General features: G+C 32.5%; 1 protein-coding gene and 1 pseudogene across 2 annotated transcripts in view; both read left to right on the forward strand.

Annotated features, from left to right (window-relative positions):
• Nucleotides 1-25168, forward strand: part of LOC145280046 (2-(3-amino-3-carboxypropyl)histidine synthase subunit 2-like) — a 37552-nt gene extending 12384 nt beyond the window's left edge. The window contains exons 3-8 of one of the 2 annotated variants that reach the window (XM_080131725.1): nucleotides 2949-3061; nucleotides 9321-9541; nucleotides 12018-12662; nucleotides 14162-14335; nucleotides 19711-19855; nucleotides 24693-25168. In XM_080131725.1, coding sequence (XP_079987851.1) covers nucleotides 2949-3061; nucleotides 9321-9541; nucleotides 12018-12662; nucleotides 14162-14335; nucleotides 19711-19847 — 1290 coding nt within the window. In that variant the 3' untranslated portion in view covers nucleotides 19848-19855; nucleotides 24693-25168. Of the gene's footprint in view, nucleotides 1-2948; nucleotides 3062-9320; nucleotides 9542-12017; nucleotides 12663-14161; nucleotides 14336-19710; nucleotides 20186-24692 lie in introns of those variants that run through there. The other variant, XM_080131724.1, reaches the window with a different exon arrangement.
• LOC145280440 (5S ribosomal RNA) lies at nucleotides 10247-10365 on the forward strand (annotated as a pseudogene).
• Nucleotides 25169-25189: the final 21 nt, after the last annotated feature.

The following is a 25189-nucleotide window of genomic DNA, read 5'->3' on the forward strand; positions in this document are numbered from 1 at the left end:
ATGTCCTTTTCTCTTTGCTGCAACCTCTATCTCACAGAAGAGATGTTGCAAGTTTGTCTCTGCTTTATCGTTATTTTCATGGAAAGTGTTCGACTGAGCTTCAATCTATGGTCCCCCCTCGCCAAACTTTCACAAGAAACACTTGTCTAGCTGAAAACACTATCAATAATTCTCCCCACTCTTTATCTGCGCCTAAACCTAAACATAGATTCCATGAACAAAACTTCTTTCTTAGAACTGCTTGTCTGTGGAATTGTCTTTCGTTTTCCTGCTTTCCAGCTGTCTATAATATGGTTGTCTTCAAGTCCAACGTGAACAAGTTTCTGATGAGCCGTTCCACTTAAGTTAACAAATTAACCGAACTTCCATTACTATCGATTACTATATTGCCCTTTTGACTACTCTTCACTCTTTAACTCTTATCCTTGAGTGGCCTATCGGCCTTGATAAGTGATAACGCCTATGTAAAAAAAAAAAAAAAAAAATTGTTGTGCTGCCCCCTAAAATAATCAAATTTTATTTTATTTCCATCATTAATGACCACTATGCAAGTAATTTGCAGTTGTATTCTTAGTATCGCCTGCACTGAGGATTGAGCCTTCAACCTTCAGAAGAGCGTCACTTAAAACTGAATATTATCTAATACTTTATTTGTCATCCACAGGTCTTTGCAAGCACTAAGTGTGACACTCCTCTAGGACTTCTATTATTGCACAGTGTCATGTACAATAAGTTGAAGAACACCAACATTCAAAATTAGATCATCTGTCACTAAAAATAGTAATTTAACTTGGAAAAAGATTATTAATGACACAAGAGAAAGAATTTTACTTATAAATTATAAAATTATATATTTAATTATAAAGAGAAAATATTAAATTTAGTTTAACTATAAATTTTATCCTCATCCCCCAAAAAATGAATTATCACAATTGAAATTGGAGAGAATTTTACTATCTATACTTCTTTCTTTTTTTTTTGTGTGTGTGTGTGTATTGGTATTCATATTAAAACTCCTTTTTTTCTATTTATTAGTACTTATTTGCTTTCCCACAAAAGCAAAATGTGACACAAGGTCGTTTTTAATGGCCCCCCCCCCCAAAAAAGACAATAGGAACACTCTGGTAGGGACCAAAAATAATAATTGTCTCAGTACAGAGGGCTCTCCCCTCCACTGACCGAGACAAATCAACTCCAGTGCAGCATCGGAACAGATACTAGACCCTGATCCCGGCCCGAAGGTCAAGAATAACAGAAAAAAAGCAAGCCTTTTTTCTATTTATTTAAAAAGAAAACACAACTTTGCATATTCATTTTAATTAATTCTCTTTTAGTTTTTTTCGTTTTCTTATGGGATGATCATCTTTAGTTAACTATTACGTGTAATTCATGCAGATATTCTACATGATTTATACTTGCGTAATATTTGTGTAAAAAGGTAATAGTAAACACAAACCTCTTTCTATATATATTTATGTATGTGTATATATATTTGTTTAAAAAATTTTACTTACCAAACTCCTGTCAGTTTTTGATCTACAGACATGAAACTTAATATATAGGATATTCGAACCCATGCAAAACTTTATAAAGTAATATCAGCAATATGTAAAACTTCCAATTAAAATCTTGAAAATATTTTCATATTTTTTTATCATAATTTTTAAATGATGTTACCATATTGTTTTGTTCATTTCTAATTTTTTAAATTACTTAGTATTTTCAACAACGTTTGTTCATACAAAGTTCAGACATTATTTTTCAACAAAAACCTTTCTTTGGAAATGTTGAGTTCATATAGGTTTTTACAAAGGGAGAGTCTAAATATTTTAGTTTTTATAGATTTAACCAGGCATGCATACAAACAGACGAATGCCCTTTATTTATATATAGATAACCAAAATGTGTGATTATTTCATCAGATAAATACAATAGAACCCAGGATATAGCATTAAAAATTAGTAACAAAATACAGTACAGTATATAATACACATGTATATACTCAAATAACATAAATAATACTGTAATCAAGGGCCAGAAAAAGCATATTCCACATCGTAACCTGAAAAATCTGTATCCTAAGGTCATTGTATCCCGCAGTTTAACTTTATTTTTAATTTCCACTAAGCATGTAGTGATACAAACAGACATCTATTTATCTTTCTGGTCAGACTCCTTGCCTGGACCAATGTGACTCTCTTTCTCTCCAGATTTCACTATCTTCCATCAGCTGCCTCCGATATTCAGGATTACGATTGACATCACGTGCAATTTGTTCGATGTACGTGGATCTAGGTCATCCTATGCTCGTGCGCCCATGCCGTTGAGTCCACAGCAATACATTTCTCACCAGCTCTTGCTTGCTCCTCTGGTAGTGACCGGCAAAACATAGGTGTTGTTGCTTGATGGTACTAGATATGGCAGATAGGTTGCCATAAAGTTGCTGCTTCATGGGATGATCTTGCAAAGATATATTTAACATTGTTCATAGCATACGAGCGTATGTGCCGTCTAGCTTTCTTTCCAATCTTTTAGTGAGTGTCCAGGTTGTAGCACCATAAACAAGGACATACTCCACCACTGCTCCAAAGAACTGTTTTTTCAGTTTGTCAATTAGCCTTGAAGTTCATACTGATCGCAGCTTGTCCAATGCAGCCCATGCTTTTGAGATGTGAATTTCAATATCTCTTTCAGTGGAACCCATATTGCTGCACAAATACGTAAACTCTGTAATTTCTTTCAGCGTTGTTCCATCTCGAGCTTTGCTCTCCCCCTCCGCATTGAAAGTCATACAGACAACTGTCCTTTATATAATAGATTTGACTTTACCCCAAGGAAATGTAAGAAATTCTGAAACGATAAATGTTGTAAAAATCACAAAAGAACACGAAATTGTATTTCTTCATTAAATTAAAATTACATTTTCTTTTTTTATTTTTTATTCTTAGATAGCTCTTCAATTTCCTGATGAACTGCTTGTTGATGCTGCTCAAATCACATCCTGGCTTGAAGAAAATGTTTCCGGACTAATATTTGTTTTGGGTGACACGTCTTATGGAAGGTAACAAAAAAAATGTTTCATGAACCAATTCGAATGCAATCACTAATGAAATAGATATTGAAGTACAAACAATTTCTTAACCTTTTTTTTAATTTTTTTTTGTATTCTGTTATAATTATTTGTTGCTGAATACATTTTACGCAACTAATAAACGTAATCTAGTAAATTGTTTCCTATTTTACTTTTATTATATCTGTATACTTATAGATCTTAGATAATCATGAACAATGGTAGCAACTTTATTTTTAGGAATTCGATTAGCCACCGAATTATTCAAACTTATTTAAAATTAAATAAAAACTTTGCCATCTTATATGTTACTGGCCTAGAGGACAAGTTTCATAGTGTATAAATAAAAAATGAAAAATCCTTACAAATGTAATGTCCTAAAAAATTGATTAAATCCTTTCTCTCTGAGAGGCTTATAAGAGTAGTCGTCGATGGCAGAAATCAGAAGCTCATAGTATCAACACTGACACCCCTCAGTGTTCCATCCTAGGCCCAACTTTCTTCCTGATCTTCATCAATGATCTCCCAAATCACATTCTTAGATTATTCATAGACATTTATGCTGACGACACCACAATCTATGGTAACACTTCAAAGGCTAGCAATGACCAGGATTTTTCTGATTCTCTCTCTTCTGATTTTGAGCATGTGGTGCAATGGGGAAAAAGGTGGCTGGTTAATTTTAATGCGTCTAAAACCAAGCTTTTCTCCTTTCATCATAATCGTTCTGACCCTTATCCATGGCTCTTGTCTTGGGGAAGTAGCATGTCTTGACAAGCTTCTGGTACTAATCTCCACTCCACAACATAGAATTTGACAATAGGGGAAACATTTCTTTTTCACTAAAGTTTTCAACAGGTAGATTTTGTGAAAGACCACTTAAACCCCTTTATATATATATATATAAAATTTTATTATATATTAAGCATACTATATTGACAGCAAGCCTTTTTTCTTTAAGATGAAACTATCTTTATATGCATAGATATACAATATCATGCGCACCAAATTTGAAAACAATCATTTGTATTTGGGCTGTGGGGCGGGGGGTGTAAAGATTAAATTATCAACCAGCAAAAATAGTAGCCTCATTTGAAGTAGCTGAGAAAAATATATTGATGACACAAGTGAAAGAATTACGTATCTTCTATACACCTATAAAGTTGAGTTTTTTGCTCTGACATTGATATTAAAAACCCACTTTTTCTATTTAGAAATTATTAAAATGAACCGCATATACCCAATCTTGGATATGTAAGCAAGTACATGAAGTTTAACTAATTTGCATATTCCGTTGAAAAAAAAAACATTAATTAATCAGTTTTTTTATGGCTTCTTATTAGATGATTGGTTTTATTTCACGATTTATGCATAGTTTCTACATTCTACATAATTGTGTAGAATTTAAGATGAAAACATTCTAGCAAAAAAAAAAATATATATATATATATATATATATATATATGCATGTATAAAAGTGACCGTTTCGGCGTGTGTGCAAAAGGTCACCACCAAACTCCTTTCTGAATATTTGATTGACAGTTGAAATTTGATATACATAGTATTTGGACTAGTAGCACACTTTCAATTTCCAATTTTCACTATTACCAATCAAAACGGTGTTGTCTTACTGGTAAACTGACACTGATTAACCGTTATCCTTGAGTGGCTTTTGGGCCTTGAGAAATGATGACTCACTGGTATAAAAAAGGAAATAAAAGAAAAATCATTACATCATTGTTGCATTACATATTATCTTTTTAGGTCTATTATCATTTCTGATGCTCATAACCTTCCATTGTCACAGCCTTTGAAAATTCTTTGAGACATCTTTTCTCAAATAAAAATAGAAAAAAAAAAAAGATACTTCAAAGAGCTTTCTAAACTCTAATTCACAGAGGTCTTGTGCTCAAGTTCTGATCAAGACTGTTAAAACACACTGTTTCATTATAACAAGGGACACAGCAACACAGCTTCTTATTCCAGTAGCTCCTTTCCAAGGACTGCAGAACTCTCTTCCTGCTGACTGTTTTCCTCCTATTTTTAAGCTTGGTCTTCTAAAAATTAAAGTCAATAGGAATCTCTTGTCTTTGTGATAATCATCTTTCATTTTTGTTAGTTTCTTACATTAAGTGGCTTCATATCTTGTCTGGAATGATGATTTCCATAAAAAAAAACGTCAAGTATATTTAACAGACTTTATTAAAAAAAAAAAAACAACAACTTTTTTTATTAACATATCATCTCACTGAAAAAAGGTTTTATACCCCCCAAAAAATTAAGACAAAAGCAACAAAAAAAAATTTGCATATCATCAGTAGCTTTCAGTATTTTTTTTCTTGAATTTCAAATTTAATATTTCATTTAAAGTTACATCAGCAATATGTAAACTTCCAATTAAAATCTTTAAAATATTTTCATTTTTTTTATCATAATTTTTAAATGATGTTACCATATTGTTTTGTTCAGTTCTAATTTTATTAATTACATATTTTTTCAACAAAGTTCAGATATCATTTTTCGATAAAAACCTTTCTTTGAAAATGTTGAATTAATATAGGCCTTTACAAAAAGGTGAATCTAAATATTCTAGTTTTTATAGTTTTAACCAGATACACATAAAAACAGACAAATGTCGTTTATTTATATATAGATAACCGAAACATGATTATTTCGTCAGATAAATATTTTTAATTTCCACTAAGTATGTAGTAATGTTATTACTTTCTTCAAAGTTTTCTATATAGTCTAATCTTACTAACTTTTTGCTATAAACTCTGTTAAAATAATTTATTATTGGAAACTTATCGTTTACTTTTCATTTTTTGATTTTATAATTTAAACAAAAATTTTAAATGAAACTCTTATCTCTTATAAAACAAAAAATAATTAGTTAGTTTTCTATAATTACATCCATGACTGTCCCACCTTTACACAATGGTTGACTCTCAATATAAATTTCGCATTAAACTCGCATTCGCAGCACGATTACTGGATTATCTGCCCTTTGTCTGACACTTTTTTACATGGCCGGCTGAGCATGACGTAATTACACTGACCTCTTTAAAAAGATATCTCGCTGTCTTTGTTAATTTGAAGTCCTTCCTTTTTGAAGTAATAGATTTTCTATTTACATACACAGAGCTTAAATTAAATGCCAGGACCAGTTATTTATTTTGCTTTTGAAGAAGCTTAATCTCAGTGACAAAATATAAATTTTTACAAATCACAGATTTAATTAACATTTTTCTATATTTTGAATTCATATTAAGAGACTTCTGCTAAACTTGTTTAAAATTTTACACTTTTTTTGTAATATAATTATAAAAATAAGATGAAAATGTTCAACAAAAATTTGTTGTAATTGTTTATGTTTACTTGTATTTGAAACTGTTTTTTTTTTTTTTTTTTTTTTTTTTTTTTTTTTTAGAAAATTTCAGATTTAACCTCCAAAGCAACATCTATATTAAGCCTCCAGTCTTGAGAGAAAGTAGATATCCCCTGTAACGATGCTTGTGCGTTGTGAGGAAAATAGAGAAGGCTTACCGTAAAAACGTGCTCGTGTCTGTCTGTCTTGCGGGCTGAGGAAGAAAAACGAAAAGATCCAAGATGGCGACCATAGTCTTTTAATGTTCATAGTCTTGAACGGTTCTCGAAAAATCGCATCTCGTATGTGATTTTGAGGTGTACCCGGGCACCATAAAAGCAGGTTGCTAGGGGCAGAAGCGCTCAGACCTGTGTAGAGTGAACATTGTCAGACTTTTCCAAACTTGTCTACATTGGACATGAAGGCAACGATATTGTAGTTGGTCAAGAAGCAAGCCAGCAAAACAGTGTTCCATAGGTGGGCAGCTCTAAGAAAGAAGCGTTCAGACCTGTGTAGACGTGCGACTCAGACTTTTCCAATTCATGCATGAAGTCAATAATGGGGGGGGGGCATAATCCCCAACTACACCTCACCTGAACTAGCATTGCTTGAGTTCCATAAAATTCAGGACAACTGAAAGCAATGAGCAGAGAAAGACTGATATTATTTCAGATTGCATGTCTGTTCTAGCCTACTGCATCATTTTTATTTCCTCAGGGAAAAGTCTCAATCCAAATATCCTCTCTCTCGTTCTCTCTCACTCTCTCTTTGGCTTTGAATCAAATAGTAGGATAGACTAGGCTCTCAAGCCTTAATTGTGTAGTGTAACTAGTCTATATATTTCATGAAAATATTAATGCAATGAGAAATCTTTTTATGATGAAAGAAGTATTTTGATTCTATGTAAAATTACAATATGGTTTCTGTCCTGCTGATGTAGTACATCAGCAGGACAGGAACCATATTGCATAGATTGTTTTTGCCAAGATGGTTGACAATTTCTCTATTTAGCATGGATTTCAAGCACCTTACTTTTGATATATAAAAGATTAACTGGTCTGTACTGAGACATAGAAGACCAATCTCCAGTATTTTTAAGACTAACAAGGTTTTCCAAGATGTTCGGAAACAATTCTCTTTTAGGCAACAACTGAACAGCGTTGCAAGAATAAAATGCTAGTTCCAGTTGCAGCTTTTTGAGTACTATGATTGAAATACAGGACCAGTTGCTTTACTGGCATCAAGGTTTTTGTTGAGTATGGAAACATCTTGAACATATATGTGAATGTCACCCAGGTTATTTTCTTTTGAGGAAATCTGGGAGGTAGGTGGCCCTGATCGCATAGGGTTGAGTTTGATCCACATTTCTTAGCAAAGAGTTTGCCTTTGTCAAATGCTGACAAAATTATCTCAAGCTTGTTGATGATAATCGGGACAGAACACGCATCTGTTCAGGATCTTGTTTGTTATAAGTCAAAACTCATGGGAGCGAAGCCTCTGTTCTACTTTGATTTTGATGGACTGTGCATATGACTCTCGCGTTTTCTATTATCCTTTTACAGTAATTCTAAAAGCGATTTTAGTTTCAAAACATCTATTATGTTTAAAGCAATTGAAATAGTGGTTTCTATGTGCAATGGTGGCAGCACATTCAGAGATGTACCATGGCTGGCTGTTCGGTTTCTGTTGAAATATCTTAAAGGTTATGTAGTTGTTTATGCCGACGGTTAACCAATCAGTTAAGTCAAGTGCTATAGCAGACAGATTTTTTTTTTTTTTTCAAGCATAGAGCATAGGGGCAGTTCTGATATGAACTGTCATGCCTTTCCCAGCAGTATTAGTACATGCATTACTGCATTAGATCTGATAAGATTTGAACTCCTTCTCAGAAGACATTTTATTAACATGAATTTTCTTCTATTTGTTTTTATTGTTTTGTTTTATTTAAATAAATTTTCTTTTTCCTGTTGAACTCTGGCCATGTGATTCACTGGATAGATTATTTGGTAAAATTCAGTTGTAAAAGTTACACTCTTCTGAAGGTTGGAGGTTCAATCCTCAGTGTGGACGGCACTCTAAATACAATAACTAATTAGTTAGGACTTTTACCCAGTCATGGTTGACAAAACAAGAGCATGCTATCCCCATGGATTAAATAAAGGGTTCTATTCGGAATTCTGTGCAGATTTGAGTTCAACAAAAAGATTCCTGAGTTCGACAAGATGTACTTAAAGAAGGTTAGAGGTTACATCAACCGAAATGTTGTGAAAATAATGCTTAAGATGAGAATAGTAGTCCGAAGAATCTAAATACAAATAATCAATCCTTATCTCAAAAATTTAGATCCATAAATTTTTTTGATTTTTTTTTAGTTGCTGTGTTCGTAAAGTAGTTTCCCAACATTATAATGCAGTCAGCATTCTTAATTTCAGTCATGTAACATCCAACCTTCTTCAGATGTATCTTGTTGAACTTAGGAATCTTTCAGTTGAACTTGGGCTATGTGAATAGAGTATTTGGTAAAATTCAGTTGTAAAAGTTACACTCTTCTGGAAGTTGAAAGTTTAATCCTCAATGTGGATGACAAAATACAATTTGCGAATTACTTAGGACTTCTACTTGGTCATGGCTGACGGAACGACTCGCATGGATTAAATAAAAGGTTCCATTCAAAATTCTGTGCAGATTCCCGAGTTCAACAGAAACATTCCTAAGACATTTGACAAGATGCAGCTGAAGAAGGTCAGAGGTTACATGGACTGAAACGTTGTGAAAAATAACGTTCAAGATGAGAACAGTAGTCCGAAGGATCTAAATAATACAAATAATCCTTATCTCAAAAATTCATAACCATAAATTTTTTAAATGTTTTCTTTTTTTAAGCTGCTGTGTTGATGAAGTGGCTGCCCAACATTACAATGCAGACAGCATACTCCATTTTGGTTATGCCTGCCTGAATCCAACTAAACGTCTGCCAGTATTTTTTATCTTTGATCAGCAAGCGTTAGATGTGGCTGACTGCTGTGAAAAGTTCTGCAACTTTTTCCCTGATCCCGAAAATAAAGTCATCGTATTCTATGATGTCCGTTACTCTCATGCCGTTGGTAAGTAACAATTGTTTACGATTTACATATTTTTGTAGCATTAACTCACTGACCTAAACATGAAACTTTGACGCAAAATACGTACATGAACTCCATCTCAATAAAATTGTGTGATCACTTCTCGTACGACTGTTTCTTGTCTCTACATCACCTACACATTATTTTTTTCCTTTTATACTCATAAAATATTGCCACATGGTGGCAAAGGGTTGCTATTCAGAAGCATGCTTACAGGAGCACTGTGTAAGGAATTGAACAGCAAGATGTCTATTCATATTAAATTTAATTTTCTGCATGTTGGTACATCTAGAGAAGCAGGAAACAGAGGGAGTTCCAATATCTAGCAGTTTGAGGGAAGCAGCTATTAGAGAAGAAAGCTTTCCAGCATTTACAGACCTCTATAGTGAAGGGGTGGGATTTTACTGCTTGTTAGGGTTTGTCGGGGATGTGCATGCTGACGGGTCACAAGAAATCTGATAGTTTAAGGTACTAAAACGAAACTTTTAAAAACTTCTATTTAAAAAATAATTTTAGTGTAGCGTAATGTAATTAAATCCACCAAAATGCATTTCCATTTTTCTTCAAAGACGTTTCGGTGACCAATCTGTGATCCATTGTTGCATTGTGTCTAGATCTTATTACAAGAAAGATTTCTAGATTGCAGGATCTGTTCGTTTTATTTATTGTTATCTGCATATTTTAGTAATATACGGCATAATCATGTTGGCACACCGGTTCTCATTAGATCACCAAAGTTAAGCAACGTTGAGCCTGGTCACTACTAAAATGGGTGACCAATTTAGGAATTCCAGGTGTTGTATGTAAGAGGACATTGACACCTCCCTGCAAAAAAGTTGCAAAAACCTAATGTCGTCATCTCCCCTAATGGGGATATACGTGCGACTGGGGATGGCTTGAAAATTTCATACGCCCATGGAATTTTCTCGTTTGGAGGAAGCTGGTTAAACCTGCATAGGATTAGTTTTGTCCCCCCCCCCCAAAAAAAAAAAAAAAAATTTTTTTTCAGAAGAGAAAAGAAGGAAAGGGTATAGAGAGAGATAGAGAAGTTTTAAAAGAAAAATGTTCATAATTTAAAAATTTTTTTAGCTTTTCTTATTTTTTTTTTTGTCCATGATCTCAGACAGTGTTGGGTAACTATGTTAATCTGTGTATAATTGAGCACAGGGAGGAGCTGGTGCCAAAGCAAGAGTCAAAATTGGTTGGAGTAAGTACAGGAAACTTGTACCATTATTTAACCAGCAGAGCATTATTAGACGAGAGTTGTAACAGTAACAGCGTTACTCCTGGTTGGGTTGAATTTGCTTCTTTCCTGGACTAGTGTACTCATGCACAAGCCCGTCTTTAAGACTCGCATTACATATTCATGGTATCATTTTCATATCATTTCTCTCCATGCAACATATGTCCTCAAGCCTCGCTGTACACACATGCATGCGAGATGTAAAAGAGTTGAAATAGCACGGTCAGTTGGCAGGGAAAAGTCAAGAAAAAACATGGGAGTAACTGATAAGAATAAACGTTAGAGAAAGAGGGGTAAATAAAAACCTGGCCAGAGATAGATGAATTTGAAAGTCCATTTCTAAAAGCCATCCAATATATGAAACAGGGCTCCACAGACAAATTTATCTTTAGCTGACCTTTGACAACTAGATATTTTTGCTTACTAGCCAAATAGAAAAGTATCTAGCCAAACTCATATGATTTTTGGAATATGACATCTTTGTTCTGTGAGGAGTACGTACATCATAAAAATATTTCTTCATTTGTATTTAAATAAGTGTAATTCTAAATATACACCGAATTTTATGTTGAGACTTGAAGGTATAAACATTGAAATTTCTTCAGATGTTTTTTTAAAAAAACAGCCTTCATCAAAAAAAAAAAAAAAAAAAGTATATTGTTCTGTTAAACCTTTTATTGTTTAAATAATTTGACTTTACTCGTTTTATAAAAAAAAAGTTGAAAAGATATTTTTCACTCAGTGGCTTTAGAAAATAGTTGGTGAAAAAAATACAATCGCCAAAAGATAAACGTTTCATTATTTCTAGTCGTCACTTTGAAAAATCACTCACAAATGTAGAGCCCTGTGAAATAGACATTAAACGATGGAGATTATGGAGAGTAGAAAGTGGACTTTAGGTTTATAATCTGCAACCTCGTAATTCTCAATTCTCTTATTTTGTCCTTTAGTTCTCACATTCCTTGAGCAATGTTTCTGACAAAGAGGGAAAAATTACTGTCTTCTGGGTCAAAATCTATCGATATAACACTTATTGTTGGTTCGTTTTTGACCTTGAAGTATTTTTTTTTTAGCTCATTAAATCAAGTAGCTTTATGCCTTGTCTTAAGCGATTTCCAGTGAAACAAAATAAAAATCCAATATGATGTTGATGATACTGCATTGGTATAATTCATATTATTGATCATGTTTCTAATATTTTTTTTTTTTTTATAGATGAGATCCGGACATCGCTCGAAACGTATACCAATGTTGTAATTACTGACTTGGACATTCCTCAGAACAAGAAAGAACCAAACTGTAATAGCAATGGGCAACATTTCTCAAAATGCCAACGTCTCTTTACCATTCCTGAATCGGAATCAATTGAAGACTATTCTATTTTTTACATCGGAGAACCAGGCCATTTCTTATTGAACCTGATATTCAGCTTTTCAAAATGTCCATCTTTTACATACAACCCAAAACTGCAGCTTGCCAAGCAGGAAACCTTGCAGAACCGGCAACTGATGCGGCGCTATTATCTTGTTGAAAAGATCAAAGATGCTAATGTGATTGGTGTTTTGGTTGGCACGCTTGGAGTATCTGACTATCTTTCCTGCGTTCATCATCTCGAGAATCTGATCAAGAAGGCTGGGAAGAAAAGCTACACTTTCGTTGTTGGTAAATTGAATATCGCAAAGTTGTCCAATTTCTTAGAGATTGATATCTTTGTGCATGTTGCTTGTTCGGAGAACACTTTAATCGATTCCAAGGAATTCTATCAGCCGATTGTGACTCCATTTGAAGTGGAAATAGCATTGAACCCAAACAGAGAATGGACTGGTGATTATTACACAGACTTTCGACTTTTACTTCCTGGTAAGAAGAAATCTGTACCTTTTTTTTAAAAATTACACCATCATGAAAAAAGTGCCCTATTATGTTCAGAAAAAGTCCTAATTTTTGGGGAGGTGGGGTTAAACAACCTTAAACATTGTACAAAATCCTATTTACCCACTCGGAAAAAAAAAAAAAAAAATGACAATGAATCATAACTTTGATTGATCATAAGATTTATTTTTCAACAGCTAACACATTCAATCTTCTTAATATGATTCATAGCACATGAGAGATCAAGCTAGATTTTTCTTTTAATAGGAAATCAATAAAAAAAAAAAACTTCAGATTTGAACTATGTAAAAACAAACAGAAATACATTTTTAATGGTGCAAACATTTCATATTACGTTGACTAAAGTTTTCAATTTGAATTTTTTTTTTTTATAATATCTATATTAAGCTCACCATATTGGTTAGTGGCCCTGTTTCTACATGCATGAAGATACACAATATCACATGCACTAAATTAAAAAAAAAAAAAATTTTTTTTTTTTTTTTTTGTCCTCCAACAAAGGAAGGTGGACCTGTAAATTCACCCTTGTCCATTCGTCTGTCCACACTGTTGTCAATAACTATGTCTTGGAATTTTTTGAAATTTTGCACAAACATTAAACATGATGTGAGTAAAAAAGTAACAGAATGGATTTTCCGGAAAAACTCTGGTTGCCCCACTAGGGGTTTCCTTTTGGGTTAAAATGGCTAAAATTGACACTTTGTGCTTATTAAAAAAATTGATGCCTGGAATTTTTATAAAACTTTCTGAAAAGTTGTAACTAACTGATTTCTATATAATTTTGTTTGTCTATACTTTGCGACAACTCTTGGATGTGCCCCAGGGGCTCTTTCAGGGCTAACAAAAACACTCTATTTTTGGGACTATTTTACCATATTTGTCCAAATTTTCTGTGTATATCTATTTAACAGTTTTGCATGGTGCTGAACTCAAACATTAAATATGTTAAGACCATGGGGATTTTTGGGGCTAAATGTGGTGGTGGTGGGGGGCTTTTTTTTTTTGCATAGAACTCAAATTTACATATGTTAAGGCTTAAAATTGCACTGTTTGTTCATTTTCACCAGGATTTGACGTCCTCTTGGGACTTTGGGGTCTAATGGGGGCGGGGGACATGATGAACTTAGTCATTTTTTTTATGCCTCGTTCTCTGTGCATTCATGAGGGACCACGCATGCTTCACTTGGTCAACATAAAATATAAACGACCAGTCACTGCAAATAGAAACCTAACTTGAAGTAACTTGGAAAAAAAATATTAATGACACAATAGAAATAATTTTACATTTGTAAAGAAAAAAAAATTAAACTTTGTTTGGATTCATATTTTATCAAAATAACCCAAAAACTAAATGAGATCATAAATCAAAATTGAAAGGATTTTCACTATTTTTTTTTTCTTTATCTTTTTTTCCTTTTCTTTTTTTTTACCCTTTTTATTTCATCCATCTTTTTTCTTTTGTGTAGGTGCTGCTTGTTATGTGCCTCAGCCTGAGGAAGCCTTTGATAATACAGATGTTTCCTTGATAACGGGGAAAATGCGTTCCCTGGGGGAAGATCCAGATCAACCTGAACCATCAACTGTCATCTTGAGCCGTCCAGATGCCATGTCGGTCACTACAATTAATGTCAAAACAGCAGGTAAAAATAAATCTTCAAAGTCTGTTGCTCTAGAAACTTCTCTCTTTTTTTCTTGTGTATTTGTAGTTGATTCCAAAGGAAACCCTTGAGTGTTAAACGGCAGCTCCCCATTCATTTACATTGCTATTAGACTTTTATAGCTGCTCAGTTGTGCAAGGAAGTTGACATAATTATGGAGAAAGTATAGCGTTTGTGTATTTGTTTTTAGAATAATACTTATAATACTTATTTTGTTTTTAAAAAAAATATTAGAGTTTAACTAGCTGATTTACCAGGTGTCAAATATGTTTAACATTAAATTATATTATATATATATTCGTTTCCAAGGTGAGGAATAATAGATGAATAAACAGTTAGACATTTCTCTACTCAAACATACCTGTCTATTTGCTTGTTTCTTTTTCTTTTCTTTACTCTCATGATTCCGGTCCTTTCCGCATTGCTTTTGGCTTTTAAAACTTCCATATAAATTATATATATATTTCATTCAAAAGGTAAATAATTACATTTGGTCACTACAAACAGCTATCTGTTTGTCAATGAGACTTCGTCAGTCGACCCTGAACCATTCAACGCTATAGAAAAAACACTAATTGTTTACCTTCAAATAAACCATAAAAAAAATATTTTGCTCTTGTTATCGAGCAATATTTTAACAACCTCGTTGTGTTCATTAGTTCCTACTTTTGAATGCCTCGAGCCTGGATAGAGATGATATATATAATTATTTACTATAATACTTATTAAATACATACAGACACTAGTGTTTTATCCTTTCGGGAATCATCAGTGCAAGGTGTCACGATTAACACCAACCGATAGATTCGAACCCGGCAACAGAAGCCATCTCTGACCTCATTAGCAAGGACCTAATCCATCCAGCTATCGTTAACCGCGAGAAATACTGTTGAAATTTAAACATTTATTTTTTAAAAATGTTTTTAATGTCTGTCAGAGTGATCTAATCATTATATGATCTAGACATACAAGCTAAATTGACCAACTTTATTTCAACTGAACGTGCTCAACAATTAGAAAAGAGTTTCCTTTATACTTTAATCACCTATTTTTATACGTAATTTTTGAAACGTTAGAATTTACAAAAGTAATATTATACGGACACTAATTTATTTACACGTTAACCATTTATTTTATACGTAAGTTTTTTTTAAACGTTAGCATTTACAATGAATAATATAACTGACATTATCTCGTTAATTATTCATTACATCGTAAACTTTTTTCAAAAAACGTAAACTATTTATTTTACTTTAAACGTTAGTGGCCTAATGAATTATTCACATAACTATATATTTTAACTGATTAATATTAATGTTAATAAATAATTATACTTATGATATACATATTACAATTGAATACAGCCGTTACCTTTTTTTAAAACTGGGGTTCCTATTCTACACAACTTACCTACTGAACTAGGAGTTTACTGATAATATTGAAACTCTACTTGAAACTCTTGACGCACTATAAATAAAAGAAAATAAAAAAAAAAATAAATTAATATAATTAACATAAGGGATGATCACATTTTAATGTATATACTTTCTCTTTAGGTCCTGTCTCCCCCTTTACACTTAAATATGATGTAGTCCTAGTTATAAATAGGCAATGTTTGAGTTGAAACAGCCAGAGATGTCCTTGGCCTGACGAAGCAATTCCCTTACTGGGTTTTCGCTGAAACATGTATGCTTATGTGTAGCCATTTGTTTGTAAACTAAATTCACTTATTTTGGCTCTGTCTAAACATTGTAGCACTCTTTTGGGTGACACACTTATATATTTTGTTTTGAACAAACAAATAATTACTACCAATACAATATATATATATATATATATATACACAATGTCAGCAAAAAGAGTCTGCACTTGTAATTTTTTTTTAAAAACTGCAAATTTAAGCTAAATTTAATATAACTGTTTAAACAACCTATACCTCATTTGATTTGCCTTTTATTCCTTTATAATTTTACCTGTTCATATTTGACTTTTAATTAAAATATTCTAGTGTTCACATCAATTTAAAAAAAAAAAATAACTTCAAATTGAGGAGGCAAAAAGAAAGTCCGGAGCAACAAATTCGCTTATAACCAGCTTAAATTATCACCCCTAAATCAGTTTAAAATATCCACCAAGAAGCAACAAAGCATCTCTAATCGTAATTGTTCTTGTTCCAGGTTATACAACGTAACATTTAATCCATATGCCACAGCTTACTCTTAATGATTGTCAGGAGTTCATTAATCTCCACCTTTCTGGTTAATCCAATCGAGAAATCAGCCGCAGATTGAAATGTGATGAGAAAACGGTACAAAAGACTTTGCAAAAGCACCAAAACACCAGCAGTGTTAGTGATGCCCCTAAATCTGGTCATACTAGTGTTACTTCTAACAGGGAAGACAATGCTATCAAGTTCTGCAGCCTAAGAAACAGATTTGAAACGGCCCCCCCAAATTCAACAACAATGCAATCTTGTTAAAAAGTGTTCTCTTTCTACTGTCAAGAACAGATTAAAGGAATTTAATTTGCGAGGATATGTTGCAAGACGCAAACCAATGATTTCTGTAAAGAACAGAAAGTGCCGTCTGGACTTCGTCAGATGCAATGAAGATCATGACTTTTCATATTGCTTAAAAGTGCTTTTTAGCGACAAAAGCAAGTTCAATAGGCTAGGCAGTATGTCCGTCAGAGGAAAGAGGAAGAATTTAATCCTAGGCGGTCAGTTTCAACTCTGCAACATGATGGAGGTTCAGTTTTGGTGTTGGGTATTATTAATACCAACGGTCCAGGGCCTATAGTTTGCTTGCAAGATCGAATTAATTCAACCAAGTACATTAATATGTTGACTGAGCATTTTTTACCCTACTTTGGTTGGAATTTGGATGATAACCCCATCTTCATGCAGGATAATGCTCCCATTCACACAGCTGGCATTGTCAAGAGGTTCCTGGAAGAGCACGATATTCCATGTTTGGATTGGCCTGCACAATCTCCAGACCTCAATCCTATTGAAAACGTACGGCATTACATACAGGCAACAGCTATGCAATGATAAAATTTGAAATTTGGAAGAACTTTGGACAAAAATTAATGAAAAGTGAGATGCCCTTTCCCTGGACTATTGCTGCAGTACAGAAATTCCCAAAAGATTGCTAGCTGTCAAACTGCAGAAGGGCTATGCTACTTAATATTAACTAATTCATTGTATTTGTGTTGCATTAATGTCCTTAAGTTACATTCAAATAACAATTTTCCATTGTGCAAACTTTCTTTTTGCCTCCTTAATTTGAAGTTATTTTTTTAAATTGACGTGAACACTAGAATATTTCAATTAAAAGTCAAATATAAACAGGTAAAATTATAGAAGAATAAAAGGCCAAATAAATGAGGTATAGTTGGTTCAAACAGTTACATTAAATTTGCAATTTTTTAAAAAATTACAAGTGCGGACTTTCTTTTTGCCGCCTGTGTATATATAATACACACACAAGAATACCTTGCCCAGGATGGATAAAATGAATTCCTTGAATAGAAAAAGTTTACACCACTTTTATGTCCTACTGATAAAGACTAAAATCAAGATAGTAAACTTTATATCTAGAATCCTTAATTTAATTTGGATTCCAGAAAATATCTTTAACTTGAGACCATTTAAGCTTACATCTTAAGAAGTTGAAATTCAAAAATTGAAATTGTTCAAGTTATGTCTAATGATTATGGATTAAATTCAAATCAGAAGTTGTACCCCCCCCCCCCCAAAAAAAAAATACCTCTTAAATATCCAAAAGAAACTGAAATTTGAGGAATTAATTGATTTCTAATATCTAGTGTTAAAATTTCATAGAAATCAGAAGTACCTGAACTTTCACAAAAGTCTTCCACCTTTTTTGCATCAAACTAAATATATTCCACATTACAACCCCTTGCGCATATATATATATATTATTATTAATGTAATTATTACTACAGATATATATAAATATTTTTTTTAATGATATATAAACAAACATACCTAACTTATATATAAACAAGAAAACCAACTTCTCAACTGGGATAGAATTAAATTAAGACCGTAGATCTTGAGCAAACAAAGGACTCGATATCCTATGGGATAGTTATATTAATAAATTATAATAAAATTCACTTAGCTTAATACTTTAACAGTGGTAATGCCTTGAACCTGTACTGTAGTAAACTGTTAAAAAAAAAAAAAAAAAAATTTTTTTTATAAGTGACACGTATTAATACTGTTAATTCTTCAGTTTCACTTTTCTATTTGACTAGCCTGGGTGCCCAGAGGTTTGTGTTGAGAAAAAAAAAAAAAAAAGTGGTAGTAGGCCAGCAGGCAGGCTTGAACCCGTGACGCAAAGATAGAAAAGAAAGTGAAAGAAAACGTCTTACCCCTACTCCATGATGCGACCGGAAGTTCGTAATGTTGAACTTAGTACAATCATTCGAACCGGTATGATGATTTGTAAAAAAACTGCCCGGTTGAGAGTGAAGGAATTAATGTTTTTAGCCAATTTTTCGATATTTGTCGTACGAAAGGTCGAGCTTCAAAATAATACTGATTTTGTGAAAATCCATCGCAAGTTTTAGGCAGACAAATGTACATGCATACATTTAAACAGATAGGTGAGATTTATATTATAGAAGTTCATTCGATATAATTTTGATACATATTATTTGAATTATTCAAACTACGATTCTAATCCTGAGTTATTTTCATGTCTTGGCCGATGTAACTTTCAGGTATATCTTTCTGTCAAAATCGAGTATGGAATTTGGAATTGAACTCTTTAATCCATGTTAGCTGCTCTAGTTCTGTCAGCCATGATCAGGTAGAAGTCTTAAGTAATTTGTGATTGTATTTTGATTGTTGCCCGCACTGAGTATTGAAACTTCTACTACTAATACAGTAAGTTATACTTTATTCACTATACCACGAGTCTTTGTATACAATTTTAATATGCATTTTGGGAAACTTAAAACATACGTTTTTGGATGTATAATCTTAGTACTTATAAATATAAATTGCTCTTATTTTTTTATGATTTATGTTTTTAATGATTGATTAAGCTAATTATATTATTGATATTTAATAAATAAAGCCATAAAGATCACCATTCCTTTAGAATTGATCATCTTTGAATTTCTATTCAATGCTCAGTAAATACAGGTAAGTTATGTAAAAAGTCTTTAAATCCAAACCAATTGCAACGTTTTGAAATGACTCAACATATTTTTCTTGTCCTTATTCTAGCAATTGCTTACAAAATATATCTGTAGATCTAGAGAAAAAAAAATTAAAAACTCAGAAAAATAATTTAATAAATTTACATATATTTTTGTTCCAGATGAATTTTTAAATCAAAGAAGTTGGAAAGGACTGGAAACCAAACTTGGGGAGACTCCTGTCACTAAGGCTGTGGAAGGAGACACTGGTATTGCTTGGACATACACCAACGAGTTACCACAGACCGAAAACAGCTGACAGTTGAGGTAAAATACGCACTTGAACGACTCGCCCCACTTATTACCTGCCCTTTGTTTGACACTTTTTCAAGATGGACGATCGAGCAGGACGTAATTTGGCTGACCTCTTTACAAAGGTCGCCTTGAATTTTTGTTGTTTTCAAGCCAAACTTTTTAAAGCTGATATATTTGATATCTACACAGTCTAAGCTTTGATTTTATGTATTAATTAATGATTTATCTATATTTTAAAAATTTTTTCTTTGGTTTTCAAAAATGGACTTTGTTAAAAAAAAAAAAATTCATGGACATATCACCAATGTTTTCAGTTATTAAAAGGATTTATTTATTTTTAAATGGTTTGACATTTTTCTTAAATTGAAAAAGAGTATTTTATTTTCAATCTTCATATTCAACAGCTTTAACTAGCAAAAGAACACTGGAAGATTCCATTAAAATCGTTTATTTAAGCAATTAAATTTGAATCAATTTCATTTCTTCCTCTATGTACATAGAACTAAGCTGGACTTCTATGAGCAAAGTTTTTTTTCCTAGAACTCATCTGTGGAACATTATCATGGGGCTATTTCCCAGCTGACTATAACATTTCATTTTCAAATCTAATATAAACAAATTCTTGCATCATCCTGTAAAATAATCAACTTTTCTACCAGTTACAACTATCATTACAAATACTCTCAGTGCGTCTACCTGCCCAACCAAATGAGTATTGTTTGGAGCGATTTAAAAAAAAAATAAAATAAATAAAATAATAAAATAAGATGAACACACTTAACATTCACTTTTATAATATAAATTGTCTTATTTTGCTATTAATACTAGTTATTAATATGTACAGTCTTAGATTTCATTATTAACATGCAGAACTTATTTTTATATAACCTACAATTATATATGAAATAAATAAAATTATAGGTTTTATATTTAAATTTTTTTCAGTAAAATACAGAATTTTTTAAACAAATTTATTATTTGAACAAAGAATACACAACATTTAAAGTTCTTTCCTTAATTCATGGATTTTCGATGTAAGGCTCATCTCTTCAGAGGAAATGTCTTTATCCATAATGAATATTTTGCTAAACATAATTTTGTTTTAGCACATACCTTGAAAATTAATTAAAAATATTTTTAAAGGAACATAGACAAGGACTTCATTTTATGGTGATCCAATATATAATATGGTAAATAAATTAAAAAATGGCATAAATATAAAACACAATGCAAATACTCTTTAGATCAATTTTATTTTTCTTTCCTTTTTGAAGTTAACGAGTTCTTCTGAGGAGTCAGGGCAGAAAATATTAAAAAATTGCCATAATTCCATGATTGTTTCTGCGCCACGAAACAGGTGCTACCAAGAATGAAATATTTTAACATGCTGAAATGTTAAGATGAACACATTGGAATTTGGAACGTAGACTTTTTTTGGCATCTATTTATATAAATATTAAAGCTAAAACAATTAACATTTTTTTCCCAACTTTTTTTTTTTTTTTTTTTCATATATATAATTTTATCACATAAAAAAAATCTGTTCTCCTTAGCCGTAATTTATAATTAACTGAACAAGTCACCTATATCATGTTTAGCTATTTATGTATTTGCATATACAGCACAATCATTGACACACTGGTTCTGCTTAAATCACCGAAGTAAAGCAACATTGAGTTCTGTCAGTACTAAATGGGTGACCATTTTGAAATACCAAGTGCTGTATGTGCACTGCTTATCTCGGCATTATTTCCAATTGTCTTGCACTTCTGTGCCACTAAAATAAGGTAGTAACAACTCAAGAGAGGTGTGGTTGGTGATTGCGCAATTCTTGTTTCTTAATTATAGGGTGGAGGGGTATCTATTGTCTCAAGATTTATTTATTTATCTTAGCTCTTCTCATTCCGTTGATTCAACCACTTTTCTATTTATTAACGTGCTGAACATTTTAGAGAAAGTGACTCTTACTCAGCATGGCCATCTAATTTACATACGTGTGTATGCACCACAAACGCATGTGTAAATTAGATAGGAAAATTAGTGTCTTTACTTCTAAATCATTATTATTTAGGAACATTGAATATTTGTGCCATGTGTGTTGATTATTTTTGACAAAAACGTACCCTTGCATTATCAAATGTACCAAAAGGTCATTTGAGTAAAACTTGTGAACCTAAAATTTTGTTAATATCTAAAGAGATAGTTTTGACAAAAGCATGCACCTGCAAGAACAATAATTATCAAATGTACCAAAAAAAAAAAAAAAAAAAAAAAAAAAAAAAAAGAATTTGTCAGAAAAGTTAAAAGTATTATGTTTGAAGGGTCATTTTCAGCAAAAAGTTAAAACAGGTGTAATCGAAATCAGCCCAATCCAGTGCTTGACGATGGCTGAATAAAAGTCCTTGGAGTGTGGCTTCAGTGACAATACCATCCTAAAAGAGGCATTTGAAGGGGGTCAGAAATTGTTATATAATAAGTAGGGCTCTGACAATAGAATATTAGTTTCATTCTTTTGACTCTCAGGTATATATCAGACACAGACACACTTAATCAACCGAGAACCACATCCGTCTATATAAAAACATAAGTTTTTTTTTTTTTTGTTTTTTTACATAGGCATAGCCACTTATCAAGGTCAAGAGGCCACTCGAGGATAAGGGTTAAAGAGTGTACAGTAGATGTTGGACAATATAGTAATCGTTAATGGAAATTCAGTAAATTTGTTAACTTATATGGAACAGTTCATCAAAAACTTGTTTACATTAGACTTGAAGACAACCATATTGTAGTCAGCTGGAAAGCAGGAAAACTGAAAATAATTCCACAGGCGTGCAGTTGTAAGAAAGAAGCTTTGTTCATGGAATCTACGTTTAGGTTTAGGCACAGATAAAGAGTGGGGGAAATTAGTCATAGTGTTTCTGCTAGACGGGTGTTTCTTGTGAAAGTCTGGGGAGAGGGGGGGGGACTATAGATTGGAGCTCAGCCGAGCACTTGCTATGAAAATAACGATAATGCAGAGACAAACTCGCAACATCTCTTCCGTGAGAAAGAGGTTGCAGCAAAGAGAAAAGGACATCCCTACAAGACTACGAAGTCTATTTTGAACTCTATCAAGGCAGGATAGAGTCCTTTCTAGCAGCTCCTGCCCAGATGTGGCAACAGTACTCCATCCTTGGACGTACCTGGCTCTTATATAGATAGAGAATTACATCAGCAGCGAGATATTTACTGGATCACTAGAAGGATCCCACCATTTTTCCAGCAGCCTTGACAACGGATTTAATGCATTCCATTTAAGATCAGGAGTAAAGGCCAAGCCCAAAAGCTTGTCAAAACATGAGGCCTCCCCAAGACGAGAACCATTCATTTCAATTGATGTCAGATGGGTATCGGAGCGTTAATGATGCAAAGATAAAAGCTTGGTTTTAGATGCATTAAATGTAACAAGCCACGGATATATACTCGAGTAAAAACAATTAAAAGAATATGCTGTTGTCACAGCCCTAATAGTAACAACCGAAAAGGATATTGCTGTTGTTTTATGATTAGCCTGATAAGAATCGACCCGTCAAATTTCCATATATGCATCTCTAACACCCAACCATCTGTAATCGTCGCCAATAATAATGTTTTCATATATCAATGTGCCATCATTCTTTTAAACACAGAAATACAACAGAATTAGAAACTTATTTTTATTTATGCAAGAAGAATGTTTTGAAAGTTAGTTCGCAGAATTTTACAATGTGTGAAAGTATACAAATTCTTGTTGGGTCACTAAGGTCAAGCAATCTTATAGTCAGTTTTAGAAGCATTTGAGCCCCACCCCTCAACCCTAAGTGAAAGGTAGGATAGATTAAAATTTTAAGCCCTCGTTAGGGCAACCAGTGTTGGAGGAGGAAAACGCCCAAAATAATCAGTTACTCTGCTTATCCCGGCATTGCTTCCAGCTGTTTAAAATTTCTTTCTGTCACTGATAATAATGCGAAATCAAAAAGATAATGCAAAAAATGTACAAGTAACTTTTACCAAATGCAAGAATTTAATTTTTCACTGACCTGTATAATTTTAAAAATCTGAAAATGCAGGTGAAGTGCTATTTTACTTTGGTCAGCAATCACCCAGAGATGGTGTCCTTATCATACCACTTTGTTGGTGTCAGGAAGGGCATCCAGCCTACAAAAATCTTACCTCAACTAAGGAAATGATTTCCAAAGAAAATCTGTTGCATGGTTATCTAGTTCAAATAATGTCCTAACCAGAGATAGGTTAATTTGGAAGTATTTTTTCTAAAAGCCGACCAACACATACATACCAGTAGGTAAAACAGACCATAAACTGAAGATGATGAAGCTGTTTATTTATTTTTTTTTTATTTTTTTTTTTTTTTACCCATTTCAATATAAGATTTTGTCAATGTGCCTTTTAGATACAATAAAAAAATTCAATATGGTTGACTGGTATCGGTTTCATTTCTTAAAAAAAACTTACCTTACCATTAACCCTAAGTTTGACTGGCAACACCCCCAGACTTAGGATTAGTGGAATTTTTTTCTTCTATCTTTTAAGCCTGAAATTAGCAACCACCATTTTTTTTTATTTTATTTTATTTTTTTTTTTATTTATTTATTTACTTGGTTGGGCTAAGTGAAAGTGACAAGAACATATTCAAAGATAATAAATATTACAATCAGTTTCCACACTTTAAAATTGTACAAAATTAAATTTTCTTGCATCTGGTAAAAGTTTTTTGTTGTATATTTTGTTTGTTTACAATATCTTAGCTGTTAACTATACTGAATGAATGTAGAAAAACATTTAAATAAATTTACCAATATTTTTGTTTTAGGCAAATTTTGCAGTCAGAAAAGTTGCAGAGGTTTGGAAACAAATATTTATGAGACTCCAGTCTTTAAAGTTATGAAAAAAGATAATATTATAGCTTGAACTCACACCAACGAATTACTACAGACCAAAAACAGCTGACAGTGGAGGTAAAATACGCACTTGAACGACTCTCGCTCCTGATTACCTGCCCTTTGTTTGACACTTTTTCAAGATGGACGATTGATAAGGACGTAATTCAGCTGACCTCTTTACAGAGTTCACCTTCCATCTTGTTTGTTTGCCAGCCAAACTTTTTTTAGACTTTAATATTTGATATCTACACAGCCTAAGGTTTTATTCTATGCAATAATTAATTATCTACCTCTATTTTAAAGTCATTAACTCTTTGTTATCCAAAATGGATAAAGTCAAAAGAGAAGGAACTCATGGTCTCATCAATGATTTCAGCTATTAAAAACTTTATTTTATCCAAAAAAAGTTTTTTTTTTTCTTTATTAA

Source organism: Euprymna scolopes, chromosome 7 (genome assembly GCF_053919585.1).
Source record: "Euprymna scolopes isolate OS-2025 chromosome 7, ASM5391958v1, whole genome shotgun sequence".
Taxonomy (NCBI): domain Eukaryota; kingdom Metazoa; phylum Mollusca; class Cephalopoda; order Sepiida; family Sepiolidae; genus Euprymna; species Euprymna scolopes.